This window comes from Monomorium pharaonis, chromosome 6 (assembly GCF_013373865.1).
Source record: "Monomorium pharaonis isolate MP-MQ-018 chromosome 6, ASM1337386v2, whole genome shotgun sequence".
In the NCBI taxonomy this organism is placed as follows: Eukaryota; Metazoa; Arthropoda; class Insecta; order Hymenoptera; family Formicidae; genus Monomorium; species Monomorium pharaonis.
Window position 1 is genome coordinate 17,407,976 of NC_050472.1, and position 21,340 is coordinate 17,429,315.

Here is a 21,340-nt window from a genome sequence, read left to right on the forward strand (position 1 = left end):
ATATAAAATAATTTTAATTAAAAAGTAATATATAGGACTTTTTAATTATTATTTAATTTATTTAAAAATTAAAAAATTTATTTAATAAGATCGTAAATAACTTTAATAATTTTTATTTTGTGAACTTCAATAATTTCAATTTCCATTGAAAAATTTAATTGTTTAATAATCATTTTATAATTATTAAAATATTGAATATAAAATAAATGTAAACAAATAAGTATCATATATATATATATAAAGAAAAATAATAATAAATATACTAAGTAACATTGTTAACATAAATAATTATTAATATATATATAAACATTTTGTTAATATTGCTGGCAGTGGCTAATCAACTGCCCAACAGTGTTTGCTACGCTATTCACGGAAGCTGTTCACGGAACTCGCTATCATTACCGCGCTATTGGCTCCACGAACAGTTCAGATAGCGTTAGCGTTTGTAGCGTTAATAGTGTCTCCCCGAACGCACCCTAAAAATGTGACACAGTAAAGCGGGTCACACACACTTTCCGTAGAACGTAACAGTAAGGTTTTGACCAATCACGTACTTGATTTAGTCGCTTACTGTTACGGTCGCCCAATCCAACATGTCGAAACCTTACTGTTACGTTCTACGGAAAGTGTGTGTGACCAGCTTAATCGAACGTCCGAGTACGCACATGCAAGAACATGCTCGCCGTGTCTAGCGTCTGCTCAACTGTGTTCAACGTACATACTACATGCGCAGAAAGATTTGGCATCGAGCTGCGACTATGGAGGGGAAAAAGAACTAATGGCAACAACCAATCGTATGTGAGCGCTTATTAAGTCTGTTATATGATTAGTTCTTGCTTGTAGTTCTTCTTCCTCCGTCCACAGCCGCGGCTTGGTGCCAAATCTTCAAAACTGTAGCGTTGTACACGTGAGACGTGAGTGCGTACACAGCGAGCACGTGCTTTGACGTGCTTGCATGTGTAAACCACGACGCGAATTCATCGCAGGACAATTTTTGGGACGCGCAATACGTCACGGGGACACGATGCACGCTGACTGAGATCGCACGGGTTCCTCGCGAGTGAGAAAAAGAGAAAGAGAGAGGAGTGAGCGAAGAAGAGAAGGAAGGAAAAAAGAGAAAAAACGAAGCGGGGAGGGGAAACGCGAGAGTAACAGAAGTGCGTGTGGCCGGTGTGGCGGTTGACCTGCCGCCACATACAGGATAGCCTTCCCCTCCTCCCCCTTAGGATTTCTCTCGACTTGCATTTACACTCCGTCGCCAAGAAAATAATTAAGGTAAACTTTTGTCGGATAATGCATTAAGGCTCTAGATAACCTTTCGAGTTACACTGCTTTAGTTCGTGTTGACGCTTATCCGAGCCTCTTGTTTTGTATACAGCAATGCCTACATTTTTTCTTACCCTTTTTTTAATGACAATGTTTTAATATAATATTTGTAAGTATCGAGCTTTTTTGTATGTACAGGTAAAGTTCTTGAATAAATGCATTGTGTTAATTTTATGATTAATATGAAGTGAAGATGATTATAAATGCAAAAGATACTTACATTGATTAATCTTATTTAATTTTTTACGTATTTTTACTCCAAAGATTATTTATGATATAAATGTGTATTATGTGAATGTTGATCTGAATAATTTAATAACTTTATCTTTTTTTTTATTGTCAGGAAAGCAGAATGGGTCAGCCAACAGTTTGCTTAGATGAAACAACTACTTGAAACACATCACCTGTGCTTGAACGCAAGAGTTTTAACATAAGAGTTGATGTACACTCGTTTAATTAAAAATTCTGTTCAATGAGAAAAATTGAAATACTGTGCCACTTTTTTATGAGATCTAATGTTAATATAGTCATTTAGTTTTGCATAGGCTTGTTTAGCAGTATATTAATGGTAAGTACTCTAAGTAAAATAATATAGTATAGTAAAATATGTGAAATAATTAAAAATTATTATGCATTACGTATTAAAAATTCTGCAAGATTGTATAAAAAAACTACGTAACTTTATTTTAAATGATTATTTGTGTTAAAATCAAAATTAAATTAATATATTATAAGTGTTGTATAGTTGTTATATTATTTATATGCTATATAAAATAGATAATCACTAGTCAAATACTGCTTTTTACAATTCCTTTTGATGTATCTTTTCAGACAAGAAGATTTTAAAGTGCTTTAGTCTAGCAACATTATCTCACAGTATATTTAACATGTATAAACCGATTTTCAGGAATTCATGAACAATTATTGGTAAGAAATTTATCTTTTATATAATGATATATGAATACTTTTATAGAATATTTTGTTTAGAGTAAATAATTTAATATTAAAATTTGCATGAAAATATATATATTTTTATGATAAATAATGATAAATATATATTTATCACTATACTTAAACATTAAGGCAACGGCAATCTCGTTTTAAAAACAAAGTCATATTATAATCTTAAAAATGTTAATTTTATTAAAAAAAGATTTTGTTAATTTTATTGAAAGTAGTATATTAAAATAATAAAAACGTAGTTATGCATTTAAATAATTAAACTAAATTGTCATAGATATTTTGTTTATAATATTATTTGTAAAAAATATACATGTAAACGGTACATTTTTTAATGAAAATAATAAGAAAATATAAATAATTTGATAAATGTTTGATTATATAAATATATAAATTTGTATTTAAAAAGTTATTTTTTTAAAATAAATATTAAATTTATTATTTTATTTATATATTAAGGTTATGTCGTAACTTGTTTTTTAACACGAAATCTCGCTTTCTTAATATGTATCTCAATTAAATATTGGGCAAACATATAATTATTTATTAATATATTACAGGATAACTTGTATGATGTCGAAACGTTTTAAAAAAGATATTTCGGATTTAAGTGATCGTCAGTTCAACCGTCGAATAAAAAATGAAACGGAAAAAGCACTTGGATATGTTTTCGAAAACATAAAAGATGCTTCATATCACATAATATGCATGGATTGATACATGTTGTACAAGATGTAAAAACATTTGGATTTTTAGACAATTACCATAATAAAGATACAGAAAAATTTATTTTACAAACTTGTTTGAAGTACGTTAAAATTTGTATAATAAAGAATATTGAAATATATTTAAGTGTATTATTTATTATTACTTTTTGTAAAATAAACTATTTACCATATAAAAATGTTTTAAATACTTATAAATACTTCATAAATGTAAAATATTGAATATAAAAATGTTTAAATGTATTTAATATTTTATGTTCATTTTAATAATATTTTATAAATATTATAATAATATTTGAGGAATATTATGCAAACATTTATTTTTTACTAAAATAATACTTTATGATCATTTTTATAATATTCTGAGTATATTAAAATAATATTTCAAGAATATTATGTGGACAGGACATATAACATCAATAGAATATTCTCATAATATTATAAAATATTACGTAATATTTTTGGAAGATTATAATAACATTATTTTTATTATAAATAATATTCACATAATATTCTAAGAATATTATGCGCTTATAGGGTAGGGATATTACATTAAAATATTATATAGTAAAGTATAACATTAATTTCCCGATTTATTTTTTCTTATTTTGTAGGATTTTTCAATATTTTGTATAAGAAAAGTAAAAAAAAAGTACGAAGTGCTTAAATGATGTGTATATAATGCAACGATTTCGGAATCCTTTTAAAATTCAAGTGATTTACTTGAGTTCTCTATCAGATGGCATTAAAGATATACACTATTTTTCTAAAAGGTTATAGATTTGGATTCTCTGATCAGAATGCAATCAATTTCAAACAGGTAGATATTTACGTCCCCTAGTGTACGATCGATCTTGAGTGCCGTGCCGCGCTCCACCGGCTGTAGAACGCGGCCTACGGCCTATGATTGCGACGATGGCGCTCGGGCGGAGTCGGGCGCGCCTTCGGTGACGGCGATGTCATGGCGCAAGATGGCCGCCGGTATCGAGAATAGTGTATCGTAGACGAGGTTGGGTAGTAGGAATTCCGGAAAGTAGGTGTGTCGGTTTTTCGACATTACGTGCAGGGGAATGCGCCGTTGAAATGCTGCTCGCCCGCGTTGTTGTCGTTGTTACTGCTACGAGTTGAACCTCGGGGTATCGGCGCCGCGCAGCGCAGTGCCTGTTGTGTACGAATTGTATGTACGAATCGGTGCCGCGCGTCTCATCCGGTCTCTCTCTTTCTCTTTCTTTTATTTCCTTTCTTCTTGCTCTCTCCCCAATGTCAGAGAAATAAGCAAACGTCACAAGAGTCCAGGACACTCGATTTTTTGCACTACGATTTTAATCTTTTTTTCTGGCGCTTACTGTGTACTCCAAGAGAACAAGCTCTATGAGAGTCTCTTCTGCTAATTTAAGAATCTGAAAGGAAAAGCACGGAAAATTGAAGCAATGAAAATTGAAGAATAAATCATGTGCTGAGAAATTTGAGAGAAGCTTAAAAATAAGGTGGCTTTCTTGTAGGTGTAACTATGCTGCGTGGAAATTAGGCTTCCAGTAGATGGGCTACTGGATCATTCAACTGAGATTAAAATCCTCATTATACTGCCGAATTTGAGAAGACAACGAGAAGCAAGATATTTGGAATTGAGAGAGTCTCCCTTCCTCTCTTTCTCTCTCTCTCTCTCTCTCTCTCTCTCTCTCTCTCTCTCTCTCTCTCTCTCTCTCTCTCTCTCTCTCTCTCTCTCTCTCTCTCTCTCTCTCTCTCTCTCTCTCTCTCTCTCTCTCTCTCTCTCTCTCTCTCTCTCTTTCTTCCTCTTTCTCTGGGCCTATGTAAATTTAAAGAATTGGTCAGGAAAATGTATTATTGTTAGTATTGTTACCATTAGTATTACTACTATTGCTTATATAGTTGACTTATTAAAATTAAAGTGTTTTGAGATTATGAATCAGAATGTGTGAAAAAAGAGTAAGAGTGACAGCTCAGAGGTACAGTTTATTAAGTTACTTCTCACCTTGATGAAGTGAACTGCAATACTCATGAAATACTAATTGATCTATAAAAAGACAAAGACAATAAAAGAGATTCTTTAATATGTTTTAAGAAAACATGGAAGTATAAGAGTGTACTTTTATACTACTGCTTGAAAGTTGCAGCACGCTTGAAATTTTTTTCACGCTTCACAAAAGTTAAGAGAATCAGTGAAAAAAAATCACAAATTTTTAAAGATGCGAAAGATGCAGCTTAAATCTCTCTTAGTTTTGTCTCTATGATATTCTATTTTTAAATAATATAAAATTGACAATTTGTATTTTTTTAAATATATTTCCACATTGTGAAACATTAATAACTTAGTAAAATATTGTTAAACAGAATTAACACAAAATTTCAAGTAAAAGATTTCTACATTTTAAAACTGCTTTTTTTGAAAAAAATTGCGACAATTTTTCATAATACAAAATTTTTTAAATATAAAAACTTGTTTTTTAATAAAATGTCTTAACCTTGAAATTAAAATATTTACAGAAGAAAAAGGAAAGAGAAAGTGTATAATGTGTTTGATTTGCATAAATTTTTTCAAGAATTTTTAACAACTTTTTATATTTAATTTTTCGTAAAATGCTAGAAAACCTCAAACATGTTGAAACTTTTGAGCAGTAATATTTTATTTTTCTGATTTTTTTTAAAGAAAATTTAAGGCTAAAGAATCGGGAAGAGAATGAAATGTTTGATAGACATCTATTTCCAAAGAGAAAATTTGAGAGATTACAAAAATGTAGAGATATATGACCAAGTGTTTTCAAGATGACAAAAAAATTTCACAAACACAAGTGGATTGTGCAAAGTGATATCTTGAGATTTTGACTATAGAATTGAGAACAATACAAGGATAAGAAAAAATCATTCAATGACCTTGGTAATGAATCTCTGGGAAATATGAGGAAAAACAAATTGTGATAATTTGTCAACGATATCAATCAATCAATCTATTTAATTATTTATCCATCTACATACACATACATATATGTGCGCGCGCGCGCGCGCGCGCGTGTGTGTGTGTGTGTGTGTGTGTGTGTATAATTAGTTGATTGAGTAAACCAAATGGAGCACGAGATTCACTTCTTACTTTGACTCTCTAGTCTGATCAAAAGATACTTTCACTGATAAATATAAAGAAACAAAAAAGGGATATATTCTAAATTAAACTGCAAAATTTAAAGCAACGAGAGCAATAAGAGAAAAAGAACCGTCAAAGTAAACGACGGTCTCCGAATCTGATATAACAGTATGCAAATGTAAAGTGCCGATCGCGAGAGAGCGAGCGAGCTTAGCTCGCGCGCGAGAGGAGCGACGCGCGCGCCGAGAGATCCCGAGGCCAACCAGAGGGAGACCTCTGGGCCCCCTCTCCCTCCCCCCTCCCTCCTTCTCTCACTCTTTCTCTTTCCCCTCTTTCTCGCTCTCTTTCTTTTCACAAGTGAAAATCGTGAAACCGAGCGTATATACATCAAGTCGGTATGCGTGTATGGTGCACGTGGCTAGAAGACTAGCGCAATGCACGAGTCCTCATCACTTGTTCGATCGATGGATCGAATGCGCTGAATGATAGGAAACATCGGCTTCACAGTAGTAACGGCTGATGAGCGCTCTCGATCGAAGCAGGCACAATCGCTTGAAAGCTGTGGTTGACAGAGAGACGCGCGTTTTTACTACAGTTTGACGCTCGTAAGGATGGACATTTTTTATTTACATGTCGGTTTGACTCAGAAACAATAATACTCTGTTGACGAGTAAGAAGACTAAGTAAATAATAATAAATAAAAATCGACCGGTAAAAATGTTTAACGTAAAAAAGTGTTATGTTTAATCAAATCTTAGTACCTAATAATTTGGAATAAATTTTATTGGATAAGTCAGATAATTTTTTTGTATTTTAAGTTGCTCTACTTGACGCATCTGCATTTAAGTTAACCGCGAGAGAGAAAAGGACAGTTGTTTTGAATTTATCTAACACTGCAGAGACTATATTGATAATGAAAATAAAAATGTTTATTGTGACAAATAATTAAAAAAAAATTTTTTTACATAAAATATAAAAAGACTCTGATCAATTGGGTACATACAGACGGTGCAACTTGCACTGTTATCTAACTTTACTACAATACAATGACGAATCAGTTAATGTCTTTTTGCTTTTACAATATTGTATTTACCCAGACTGTTTATTATTTTTATTTCTTTTATTAATCTTATTCCCTTAATAATCGTTTCTATTTTAGAAAACTATGTTATACAAATACAGTAATATATATAAACGCAGCGCAATGCTTATACAAGAACACTGACATTGTTACACGAGAGCAATACAGGATTAAATTATATTCGATCTTTAATATTAAAAAGTATTTCGGTTTATACTTTACTACATTGATTTTGAATTTAAAATTATGCTATGAGAAAAATGGGAATACAAAATATAAATACAAAACAATTTTAGAAAGCTACAAAAAGATTAAATTAATTCTTTGTATGCATTTAATGTAATATACGCACTATTGTCTACATAACTACGTAATTTAAAAAATTATAAATTTTATAAATTATCAATTTTAGTCTTAAAGTTAACATATTTTTAACCTTATTTTATACGAAGCTATACAGTACCAAATTAAGATAGTTCTATCATGTAGAATTGGATCCGGGTATTTAAAATGACTCATTTAAATTTTACATTGTTTAATACAAAACCTGCCAAAAACGTGACAATACCATAATGGCTGGCGTTAGCCATCAAGAAGATTTGATGTAAACATATTTGCAACAATTGAATTATAGTATTGCAGAAGTAAAAATTTACAGATTTTATTTAGATTAATTTTTTAACTTGAAGTAATTGGCAGTTTATTATTTTGAATATTTATTTATTAAATCTTTTAAAAATATAGTGGAAAGTTTTTTTACGAAAAATTTTAGATAGATAAGTTAAAAAATGTTTCACAAAATTCTGAGTCTTATATACACTACACATATGTTTAATAATATTTAATTTTTTTCACAAAAATGATTGGCAACCGATTTTCTATTTTTTTAAAGAAATAAATACTAGTTAGATCAAATTAGAATTTATTTCATAATTTTTGTTTGACGATAAAACTATTACCTATAATTGAATTTTTCTCACAAAAATAGCTTGCAGCTGGCTTTAAAAAAAGGACTAATTTGAACAATATCCAAATTTGGAATTTATTCAGAATTTTTATTTGACGATAGAACTATCTTAATGCATGATCTATAATCCAAGATCACAAATCTTAAAATACAATTTTATTTAGTGGGGCTTTAATTATATTTAAAGAATTAAAAAATATTTTTAAAATTTTTATATGCAGAAAATTGAATTTTACATAATAAAGATCTGTGAAGCTGACACGACATTTTATTAATACTAAAAAAATAATTATAATTCTAGTAACAATTTTTATTAGTTATGAGTTTTTTTTATATAAAAATAAAGAAGAATTTTGCATTTACTATACTAAAAAAATGAGGAAAAAATCGTGTTAACTTTGCGAAGTTATTTCTTCTATAAAGTACAAGAATGTAATAAATATTGCTACTTTTAACACTAATTTAATTTATTACTTAAGTTTCATCACATTGAGTATAAAACAATTTAAACGATTTCTATTTTTTTACACTTTTGCATGGTATTCGGAGAAAAAATGTGCTGATTATTTATCACAGTTCTAGTAACAGTTATCAGTGATTTTAGCAAAATTCTATATTTTACAATCATTCATAAATTCTGGCGGTTCCAATATAACGACACTAAAATAATTTTTAATAATTAAAATTATGATAACATTGGAAGAAAAAATATGCTAATTTTTTTCGCAGTTTTAGCGCTAGTTTTCTCTAGACAGTTTTCGCTAATTCTAGCAAACTTCTATGCATTACAATTAATTATAAATAGAATTCTGGCGAATAAATATAATTTAACAATTTTTTATTGTCCGAAATCAGCACGACACTCGAAGAAAAAGTGTTCTGATTTCAGGTAATTATATTATTAATTACCTAATTATTAAAAAAAATATTAAAAACTATAACCACCGGAACTTTTGTTTAAAAAAGATTGTAAAGTAAAAATGTTACTTAAAAATAATTGTAAAGTATAGTACTCTGTTAGAATTAGAGAGAACTACAGAGAGAATTATCACTAAAATTGCAATAAATGATTAGCATAATGTTTTTTCTCTTTACAGGCCTTTTGTAACTCTTAACCACAGTTCAGTGTCGTTATATTGTCGTTGCGCAACTTTTTGTTGTCATATATAATATGTGCACAACGACAATATAATGATATCGACACTGTCATTAAGAATTACAAAATAGGCCTATTAGTGTCGTTTCTTGTTTAATTAAAAAAAAATAGAAATTGTTTAAAAAATTTTTAGTATTATATATAATGATGCACTTTAATAGTCTGAACAGGAATTAAAAGTGGTTATTTATTGCATTCACACATGTACTGTAAAGGCAGAGATAAATACCTTTATTTAACTATGCTATTTATTTAAAAAAAAAATTTTTTTATAAAAGTTTTTTTTTCCCGAAAAATGAATAGCGTAGTTAAATGGAGGTATTTATGCTGTAAAACTTTTGTATGAAACATTTTTTAATGTTTTGTTTAGTTTACGAGATATATCGAAAAACCGCAAAAATGTCTCAACTTTGAAGGGTGATTTTACCTCTTCAAACCGTTTTTGGGCACCCCAACTAAAAATTTCTAAATTCATGTATTCACCCTCTCTACATTTATGCCAAGTTTCATTAAAATCAGAATTTACAGGTTCGCGAGGTTTCCTTGTAAGTAAATCTACAATAACAAATGTCTTTTAAATTTCTAAAAACCATCTTGTCATTTGTTGAGATATCTTTTATTTTTACGAAAAGATATTTTTTAACGATCTAAAATATGTCTCATGCAACAGTTTTTCAGATATTTTTTAGATATTTTGCGATGTCTAAAAGATATCATTTAAATACTTAAAAATGTTATAAAGATCTTTAAAAAGTATCTTGAAAAATCTAAAACATCTTAAATAACATTTAAAGATACTAAGCCTTGATTGCACAAACAACATTTTAACTTTAAGTGAGATTTAATATATATCTGTCTTTATTTATTTAGAGAGAAAGATAAAGATAGACATATATTAAGTCTTGCTTAAAACCAAAACAAGATTGGTGCAACCGGGCTTAAAAGTTTTTTTAGAAATCTGAAAGATTGATATAAAATCTTAAAAATGTTTTTTATATGCTTGCAGACTTTTTCTTGAATTTTTTTTAGATCTATAAACGTTATATATACGTTCATTTACCAAGAAGAAAGACATTTTAAGTCATAATTTAATATTTTATTTAATATATCTTGAGGGTTTAATAAATTGTTATATTACAATGATATATCAAACTATATTAACCATTTGTTTAACAATATCATAAGTATCAGTAGTCATTAGTCAAAGTTTAATCAAGAATATTTACCAAAATGAGGTTTGATTATTTGGCCTTTACAATTTCTGTTAACCAGAATATAACATGATGAATGTAACGAAAGAAGTTGCACTAGAAATTATTCGATTTGCTAGATCATATTATGTATATCATTTATTGTATAGCAATTATAAAAAAAAATTAAGAATCAGTATTATATAAAAAATTAAAGAAATAAAAATATTATAAATTATAATCAATTATTGCATTACTTTCTTAATTTTGACCAAATTAATTAAATAAGATAATATACACCAAAAATAAAAATAATTAATACAGAATATGCATTTGTCGGTCATACCTTCGTGCTGATATTTACTTGTGTGATTTTATAAACTTTTCAAAGTTTATTGAACTATGCACCGATTAGAATTTCCGGTCTTTAAAACACAAATTAAATCTACTTGTATGTATTTTACATGGTATAAACCAAGACTAGTCAGATAAAGACTAATAAATTTATTGGAACAGAGATCAGAATCTCTAATTTTTATTAGAATTTAAGTTTTTAAGAGACAGTTCCCAGTAAGCAAAGAATTATTGCTGCAACGTTATTATAATGTTATTTGCTATCATAGTAACGTTTTCAAGTATATAGTTTTTAACGTTTTATACATTATACATAATGAACAAAATTTGGTTTCAATTTGGAGGTTTCGGTAATATTGAAATAACATTTGCAATGTTGTTACAAATAATATTGCATTTATATTTTTTTAACATTGGGAAAATATTGAAATAACATAATTATAATGTAAGAAAAAAATTAAATTACGTTATTTTTCAATAAGTATGGTTACCCCACCATGCTTGACTTCGAAGACCCTATGCGACCTAACACTTTGTGATAATCCATGAACACGTGATGCCCATGAATACTACTGTGATAAAAAAAATAAGGTGAATTTGTTTATAAAATGAAAAATCTTCATTTATTCTTCCAAATCAATTTCATCGCCTTCAAAGTACTCCTCGTCCGACACAATGCACTTATGCTAACGTTTTTTCCAATCTTCGAAACAGTCAGAGAAGTTTTTCCGGGATGACCTTCAATACTTTCTTCGATTCGGCTTTTATTTCTTCAATCGAGTCGAAACGGTGTCCCCGGAGCGATCTTTTGAGTTTGTTGAACAGCCAGAAATTGCACGGTGCTAAATCAGGCGAATACGGTGGTTGTAGAACGATATGGATCGAGTTTTTGGCGAAATGTTCTCGAAGAATTAATGCAGTGTGGGACGGTGCATTATCGTGGTGCAAAAACCAAGAATTGTCTGCCCATGATTCTGGCCTCTTGAGGCGAATAGCTTCACGCAAACGACGCATAACACTCAAATAATATTCCTCGTTAACAATTTGGCCCGGCGGAAGAAATTCATAATGCACAACACCGCGATAATCGAAAAAAACTGTCAACATGACCTTGATTTTTGAGCGACTTTAGCGCGGTTTTTTCGGTCTTGGTTCACCTTTTGCACATTATTCGTTCCATTGATCGATTGTTTTTGGGTGGTATGCATAGATCCAAGTCTCATCTCCCGTAATGATGCGTTTCATGACATCCTAGTAGTCAGAAATCATTATTTCACAGATGTCAACGCGACGCTTTTTTTCCAAAAAATTAAGTGTTTTTGGAACCAATCGAGATTTGACGCGTTTGAGGCACAAAACATTTTTTTTAATGATTTGGGTTGATCCAAATAAAATACCCACAGCATCAGCAAGGTCTCTAATTGTCAATCGACGATTTTTGAGCACCAAATCTTTGATTTCCTTGACGTGGCTTTTATCGGTAAATGTTGATGGTCGTCCGGAGCGCTCTTTGTCTTGAATTCGTTCTCAGTCTTCTTTCAAGTTTTTGTACTACTTATAAACATTTTTTTGCGACATAACTTTATCACCAAAGGCCTTCTACGACATCCTCAACGTTTTCGTGGCAGAATATTTATTTTGCAAACAAAAGGACTCCGCACCAATTGTACGGAAATTGGCTCTTGGCGGATTTGGATGAAATTTTAGGAAAAGATCCAGTTCAACTTTCTGATGAAAAGTTCTCATAGGCCAAACTCGATTTAAAGCAGTATTTGGGCCCTGAAAAGCCTCAAAGGGGAAATAACAGCAGATTCACGGTAACGAAGACTATTACCTAAGAATATCATGAATTATGAATTAGGATATTGCTGGGTAGTGTTTATGGGAGTGCTTAATAATACGAATACACAAGGTGACATTTTTTCCACCTGGGCCTTGTCTATCGATTAGACATTGCATACGTTGAGCGAGATCGGACCCAATTGTACGTTCTACTCATGGTTCCCATATTCACGGTCGCATATGCACATTATATTGTACGTTCTACTCATGGTTTCCATATTCACGGTCGCATATACACATTATATATATAATGTGTATATGCGACCGTGAATATGGGAACCATGAGTAGAACGTACAATTGGGTCCGATCTCGCTCAACGTACGCAAGGCCCAATCGACAGACAAGGTCCAGGGCAGCAATCATGTAACTTTTTCCTTAAGACGGAAACGTGAAAAGTGAAAAGTTTCATGTAACTATCTCTTTTTATTGTGTTGAATAGAAAGAGACAGTAACTTAAAACTTTTCACGTTTCCGCCCTAGGGGAAAAATTACATGATTGAGATCCAGGTGGAGAAAATGTCACCTTGGGTATTCGTATTATTGTACATTCCTATAAACACTACCCAGCAATATTCTAAATTATAATTCATGATATTCTTAGGTAATAGTTTTCGTTACCGTGAATCTGTTATTTCTCCTTTGAGGCTTTCCAGGGTCCAAATACTGCTTTAAATGGAGTTTGGCCCATGAGAACTTTTCATCAGGAAGTTGAACTGAACCTTTTCTTAAAATTTTATCCAAATCCGCCGAGAGCCAATTTCCGTACAATTGGTGCGGGATCTTTTAATGCAAATTCTTTGCTCAACAAAATCAGACATAGTAAAAATCGAAAAACTCACTTTTGTATGTTTACAAAACGTGTATAGCTCTACAGCAATCGAATATATTGACATGAAACTTTGCAGATATCAAAGACAGTACTACTAACCCACAAAAAAATAATTTTATGATTTTATAGTACCCACAAAGTTTAAATAAAAAATTTACCTTATTTTTTTATCACAGTAGTACATATTTGTTACAAATTAGTTTAATAGATGTCAGAAAGTTGAAACTTGTTAACATTTATTTTTAATGAGCTAGTTCTTAATCATTATATTTTACTTTTTAAAAAAATATATTGGCCATTCTTCGTCAAGCAGGCCACTCATTGTTTCAAAAATGTACTTGACTTAGAAGAATCACCTTTCACATAAATTTAGTTACAGGCAAGAGCTATCGAAAGCCAATCGAATGCGCTTTTGAAAAATTCAAAATGACGGAGCCAATATGGCGAATGTAAGAGTGCAAAATGTAAAATAGTTTATAGATTTACTTCAATTTTGTTTTCTAAGGGTTTTCGAGGATGCTAATTACGAAACTGCTGTCAAATTTTAGAAATTTAAAATGGCTGATTTAATATGGCGACCTAAAAGTGTAAAATGTAGAATGGTTTACACAATTAAATCTTGTTTACTTGAGAAACAGTGTAGTGTAAGGCATAAGTCTAATGTCATGTGACTGATAAGACTAGAGCTAATAGAATACGATAGCGTACAGAGACCACGGATATGTAGGGACACAGTGTAAAGTAGGGAGTAATTATTTGCAAGAAAATAAAATTTTGTGAATAAAGTTATAATATGTTTGTAAAATTAATACGTAACAACACTTATCATATGAATACGGTTGGTAATATTTTTCTCTTTACCGAAAGAATGCGCAGCTAGTGAGGGTTCTAGGATACTCCGCCTTGCCCCTCATCACTTCTATTCTTCGAGATAAGCTGTATCTCTACATTCCTATATCCGTGACCGAGACACTCGAGATGTTCATTTGTTTAGAAGTGACGCTACTGCTTGCCTACGATCGTCTTTTTGCGCGTAATCAAGCGATCTCTCTTCTGACATATTCTAGATACGACATTTGACTTATACTTTACACATTTATTTCGTAATCTAAAATGTTTAATTTAAGCATCATGAATCATAGATGTTTTAATCCTTCTAGAAAACATGGTGAAAAAGGACACATTGGAAAAAATTTACGTCTTCTTTCCGCAAATTTATGAATTCAATTTCCTAACATTCTAGACAATGCAAAGATATGTGCTGTCTGTACACAAAAAGCTACAAAAAATAACAATACTTTCCATGAAAAAATGACTTAGATATAATTATATATGACGTCATACAATTATATACAATTATATATAATTATATCCAAATTTATATAATCATATATGATTTGTATATACCAGCATATATAATTATATATAAATTATACATGGGCCCCATATATAATTTATATATGATTTTTATATAGACTTTGTTGTTCTTTTCTATATAAAACTATATATGACTATATATATATATATATATATATATATATCTATATATGATCACTCAACTTCAATACACTGGAACCCCGCGTTAGCGTACTCCGCGTTAGTGGAAACTATCCCCTCCATATGCACTCGGCCCACATGAGTAGCGTGTGTGGGGATAGCAATGCAGTCACGTAGTATGTAAGCAGTTACGACATATTCTTAAAGATTTGTGCAAGATTTTAATCTGTAATTAATTCATTTAAGACTAAGAAATGGCTAATATTTTTTTAAATTTAAGAATTTATTATTTTGTCTACATGGTCATTAAAAATTGTCTCAAAAAATTGTTTCAAAATATTATTCGTGTAATATAAATAAAAATATATATTTATATAAATTTTTATTTGAAAAATTCACGCACATGTAAATAAAACAGCCAACACTAATTTAAAATAAATTGTTTAAATGTAATCACATAAAAAAAGAAACACCGATTGCAATCAAAGCTGGATTTCTAATTTGATAATATTTTTTTTATAAATTATATGTTGGAAAATAATAATAAATTAAAAGTGTAGGGAATATAAGATATTCGGGAATGTAATTTATTACAGAGGTACGAGATGTGAGTTTTTCGGACGGCTATAGATACGATTGACTTGATCTGAGACGCTCTGCTTGCAATGATCGAATACATTTAGTCTTAAGCGTAAACATTAACTGGTTAGATGGCAATACCGTTACGTCCCTGAATTTCACGGAGTGGGAGTGAAACCAAGCAATAGGAGATAACCCCGCGTTAGCGGACCAGAGCCCCGAACAGTCCGTTAACGCGGAGTTCCACTGTAGATACAATTAGATATGACCAGATATTATTATATATAATCATATAAAGCATTTGCAGTTCTTCAGATATAACTCGGCAAGAACAATGGAGTCTATATATAAAAATATATATAAATATATATAAATTATATATAAATTATATATGGTGCCCATATATAATTGTATATGACGTCATATATAATTATATCTAAATCATTTTTTCATGGGTTCTTTTTGTAATGTATGCACAGATTCATCTGATACAAGCTCTGCATCAGATAAATTTGTGTATATATCAAGAGAAGAACAATTAGAATAATTATTAATAGGACTGAAAGAAAAATTTTTAAGTCTAGCAGAGAGCTTTTCGATTCCTTTACTTTGCACTTTTGTGTTCGTCATGTTGGATCCGCCATTTGAATTTTTTAAATTTGACAGCAATTTCGTAATTAGCATCCTCGAAAACCCTTAGAAAACAAAATTGAAGTAAATCTATAAACTATTTTACATCTTGCACTCTTATATTTACCATATTGGCTCCGCCATTTTGAATTTTTTAAAAGCGCATATGGCTTTTGATAGCTCTTGCCTGTAATTAAATTTGTGTGAAAGGTGGTTCTTCTACGTCAAGTACAATTTTGAAACGGCGAGTGGCCCGCTTGACAAAGAATATAAATATATATAAATATATAAATACATCTAAATATATATATATATATATATATATATATATATATATATATACATTTACAGCTTTCTTACTGATTTTTACATATGCGAAATAACACGTGAAATGATTTATAAAAACAGTTTTTGCTGCTTTTTTTGATAAAGCTAAAACTATATAATTAACAAATATTAATAGAAAATAGTAATTTGTGGTAATTTTTTTGAAAATTTTCACAAAAAATAATATATAAAACAATAAAGAATCCTACAAATTTTTATTTTTAGTAAATGTTTTTAGATATTCATACAAATTTTTTTACCATGGTGTTATTTATAACATTAAATTAATAACAAAGTTGGTGTAACATTAATTACATAAACGTTGCAACACAAAACACATGACAAACACATGATTAGTAGATGATATTTAACAGACAAAACAGATTCCTAGACCGAAGACAAAGAATCAAAATCATATTTAAAAAAACGTGCAAAGACGTAATTATCGATTGATATATGCGTATATTATATAACACAAATATAAATATGTACGAGCAAAATTAAATAATTTATATGATAACACATAATTCGTATTATAATATTATGCAATCCATTACATTATTGTAACATTATTACAATAAATAATATAATAGATTGCGTAATATTACATAAATTATACGTGCAATATTTGTTATAATTTATGTAATATTCAACGAATTATTTGAAAAAGAAATAGTTATTTTTGATAAAAACTATTTGTGGAAACCGCGCATCCTCTCTGTGAGACGTGTGTCGTCAACAAAAAAGGTCGAAACATTAATCTCGAAACTAAAGATATCTAAAAGATATATTTTAGAAATTCCATGAAGATATCTACAACCAAATTTTTTTAGACATCTTTTAAATGTTTTCTAGAACTTTTAGAAATATCTTGAAAACATCTTGAGTAAAATATCTTTTTAATTTCTACAAGACATCGATGTTTACTAAACTGTACTTATTAGCAATATATGGGGCAATATTTATTTCCAAAAAATAAAGATTATTTTAGCAAACCTAACAGTATTGACATTATTCGAATTTTTTTATTGACGCTAATAAGATCTTAGAATATTAAAAAAAATTATTGTAAAAAATCATCTTAAAGCCACAGTTTAAACTTGGACTAAATTATTCACATATTTATCGAATCTCGCAAATCTTATAAGCCATAATGCTAAAAAACCATTAATCACAAAGTTGTAATCCACATGTGTGTTTAGAGTAAGTGTTTGGGGAAAACAAAGAATAGAAAATTCTTGTCAGAATTGGCGACAAACAAGAAGATGTAAGAAAGCACAAAATCAAAGTTTCACAAGATTATGTTATTGTTTAAAATACATAAATTAAATGGAATCTATTTTAGACAAGGTTGATATAAATTCGTGTCATACGGAAAAAATACGTATACAACATGAAAAAATGACTAGTATATGAATGAGGGTATCTAGAATGTGATTCACGGATGAGGAAGAGGAAAAGGAAAAAAATTTTTTAATGAAAAAGGAAATAAAGAAAGAATCCAAGTGCAAAAGAATGAGACAAAGAGAAATATGGAAAATAAAAAAAAAGATATTTGAAAAGCACAAATGGAAAAGTCACTATAGATTTTTGCTTCCTTGCTTTATATTTTGTATGTTACGCGCGCGCGCGAGAGAGTGTGTGTGTGTGTGTGTGTGCGCGCGCGTGCGTGCGTGCGTGCGTGCGTGCGTGCGTGCGTGTACACGCGCACAGTTTAGTATGGATGTAAGTGTAAATTAAATGGAATTCATATACGCACGCGCTTGTGTATGTGTATACATCATTCTGTGTGTGCTTATCACGCTACAAAGTGTGTGCATGGTCATATCCCACCAAACACCAAGTTACATGTAACGTACCTGTTGGTTGTAATTTTTCACTCAACAATGTAATTGTAATATAACACGTGTGTTATATTGCAATTATATTATTGAGTAGGAAATTACAACTAACAAGCACGTTACATGTAACTTTGTGTTTGCTGAGATGTTAGCAATGCGTGTATAAAATTTGTCGGTAATCTCTCGCAGATTTTACTCTCCATTACTTCCGCGAGTGTGTGAATAATAACAAAATAATATTGACAACGGTTGCAATAGACAACGTGCAAAATGTGGAATATGATGTGTGATGTGATGCCGACGATCGCGGAGGATAGTATGAGCCAGCGGAGCTCGCAGTTTTCCGGCGAGGACGGAAATATTGAGCAACTGATGGTGCAAATGCTGGACGAACGTGACAAGATGATGGAGTCAATGCGTGAACACCAGGAGCGCTTGCAAGAAATGGAGGCACGATTAGCGGAGGTCGAGAAGGAGCGAGACGCTTTGAATCGTCAGCTTAATGCAAATATTCCTCAAGTAAGTCAATTCTATATTTATCTGCAATCGAGCATATATGATCGAAGAATTCAATGATTTTGTTTCGAATGACAATAACATTATCGCAGATATATCTTGAATGAGTGTTTATAGATGTAAAAAAATATTTTTTAAAGATTAAAAGGATATTACATGTATGTGCTCATAGAAAAATAAAATTTTATTATAATGTACATGATAGCCTTTAAGTATTTTCGATTTAAGGAGTGATTTTTTATATTACTTTAAGCTATGTTTGTATGTGTACAAAACAGTTTAGCTTTAAACATATAATGCAAGAAAATTGTTTTTCTCGCACATTACTTATTTTATCCAAAATAATACAGATTTTTTGCCCTGATTTTGCTTATTTATTATAAAATTTTATTTTGAAGCAAAATGAGTAGAAAATTCTTGTATATTTTGTTTTTTTGTTTATGCTTTTCGTATTATTAGTGGGAGTCTAGTGTGAACCTAGCAACCCAACTTTTGATCTTAATTTCCTGTGAATATAATTTTACGACCAGGGACAAAAAGTTCGGGACTAGAGTAATTGTCAAATAATTAGCAGAAAATTATGCCGCATGTCTAAACTTTTTTTTAGTAATGGGGGTACTGCTAAGTTTACTGATAAGGATAGGTCGCAATTAATCCTTTTCCGATTTTGATGAATTCTAATATGTTGAATCTACATCGAAAAAAAGTTGTTCCGTGTTTGATCTTTTCGTCCAATACTTTTTCAATAACAATCAATAATGTGATTTGTAAGACATGAAGAAAAACTCGTTGCATAGTGCCGTATAGCGCAGTGGGACACGCGACTAGTGATAAAGGGAGACAGCAAGCTGGGTTCGAAACGTCTCGTCGGCGGTTTTTTAAAAATTATTTTATATTACTTTATGTGTATTATATTATTTCTTAAAGATCACTCTTTCTGTATGGAACATAAAGAACACACAGAAGTCAAATTGACCAGGCACTACTTTGAGTGCAACAAAAGAATGCATTTTTCCAGGCTGTAAAAATGTATGTTCTTCAACTGCTCAAAATGAAGGGAGAATGGTTTTGAAAGAGAAATAAATTAGTTTCAAAAATCGAAATCGGCAGAACAAGTAATGCCGTACAAATAAAAATTTTTCACAAAAACGCCATAACTTTTGCAATTTTTAATATTTTTACACTAAACTGCGTACTCACATCTGTTGAGCTGCCCCCCCCCCCAAAATTATGAGCTGTTACATGCCACAAATTAAAATTTTTAAGCTCATTAGGAGTAGAAATTTAACATTTTTTGTGGGGGAACTGAGTTAAGGTCGACTCAGCCTCCCTCTCACCACTTAAAAATTAAGATATTGAATCGATCATTGCGGGAGAATTTTATGAGTTTTTTAATGAGCTTTTAAGCTGATATAACTGCAATTATTGAGCTCATTCCTTTAAACCCCAAACAACCCTCTAAATGGAACTCGAAAAAAATGTAAGAAAAAATGATGAAACCTATTAAGAATCATGTTAAGAATGTAGCGTACAAAATTCCAAAGATTAACTCTTACAATGCATACATTCCGATCTTTGAGTTGCAACCCCTTTACGATAAAATTGCCTCAAACCTTTTCAACACAAAAAAGAACTGTACTTAAAATCACGCAGATTATTTCATAACTAAATATTGTGTGTCCATTTACGAGCTCGCGAAATATGTACGTTTCGATTTTTGAGCTGTAACTCCTTTACGCGAAAATTATTCCAAACCTCCGGGCGAATAAATTTAGCATACAGAAAATATATATATTAATATGGATGTGATAGTCAGAACTATTTTCCTATGTACTATTTTTAACACTGATTGAACTGATTAATCTTTGTGCAAACACCACCTCGGATATGATTTTTTAAATATAATTGTGCCTGCAGAGGTACAATTATATCTATTCTAATATTACGCATCACGGTACTATTTTAATTCTTGCAATACCGTACACATACGTATATATCCTACTTTTATTATATATGCGAAATAACAAAATAAAAGTATGTGTTTTTACTGTGTTCTTCTATAAAGCTAAAATTATATAATTATAAAATATTAATAGAAATTAGTAACAAGTGATTTTTTTTGAAAGTTTATAAAAAAATATTTATATCAAACAATAAATAAATTAATTTTAGTACATTAAATACAATTCTTTAAATATAATTTTAATATTATATGAATAAGTAAATATTTTAACTAATAAAATTTTAAATATTAAAAGTTTTTAAACTTTTAATTTTTGTATTTTTTTATAAAACTGTATATTTAAAAAAATGCTATTTGCAATAAATTTTTTATTTAATAGGATTGTATTTTGTTATTTTTTAAAAATTACTTAAAAAAAGTTATATTTATATGAAACATTAAATTGGGAAGATTGGAAGA

The 21,340-nt window shown here is 30.1% G+C and overlaps 1 protein-coding gene and 1 long non-coding RNA gene across 28 annotated transcripts in view; both read left to right on the forward strand.

The window, feature by feature from the left end:
* Nucleotides 1-778: 778 nt before the first annotated feature.
* LOC118646400 lies at nucleotides 779-3,133 on the forward strand. 2 transcript variants are annotated; one of them, XR_004963944.1, is made up of 5 exons: nucleotides 780-794; nucleotides 844-1,275; nucleotides 1,670-1,894; nucleotides 2,158-2,253; nucleotides 2,847-3,133. It is a non-coding gene; the product is annotated as an uncharacterized LOC118646400 (long non-coding RNA). The 2 variants fall into 2 exon arrangements; XR_004963943.1 differs by having other exon boundaries at nucleotides 779-1,275.
* A 766-nt stretch (nucleotides 3,134-3,899) lies between these two features.
* Nucleotides 3,900-21,340, forward strand: part of LOC105833660 (liprin-alpha-1) — a 420,505-nt gene continuing 403,064 nt past the window's right edge. For 10 of the 26 annotated variants that reach the window (XM_036289174.1, XM_036289172.1, XM_036289173.1 and 7 more), the window contains exons 1-2: nucleotides 3,901-4,188; nucleotides 18,592-18,921. In XM_036289174.1, the coding sequence (XP_036145067.1) occupies nucleotides 18,673-18,921 (249 nt within the window). In that variant the 5' untranslated portion in view covers nucleotides 3,901-4,188; nucleotides 18,592-18,672. Of the gene's footprint in view, nucleotides 4,193-6,454; nucleotides 6,714-18,554; nucleotides 18,922-21,340 lie in introns of those variants that run through there. The other 16 variants (XM_036289153.1, XM_036289166.1, XM_036289160.1 and 13 more) reach the window with 9 other exon arrangements.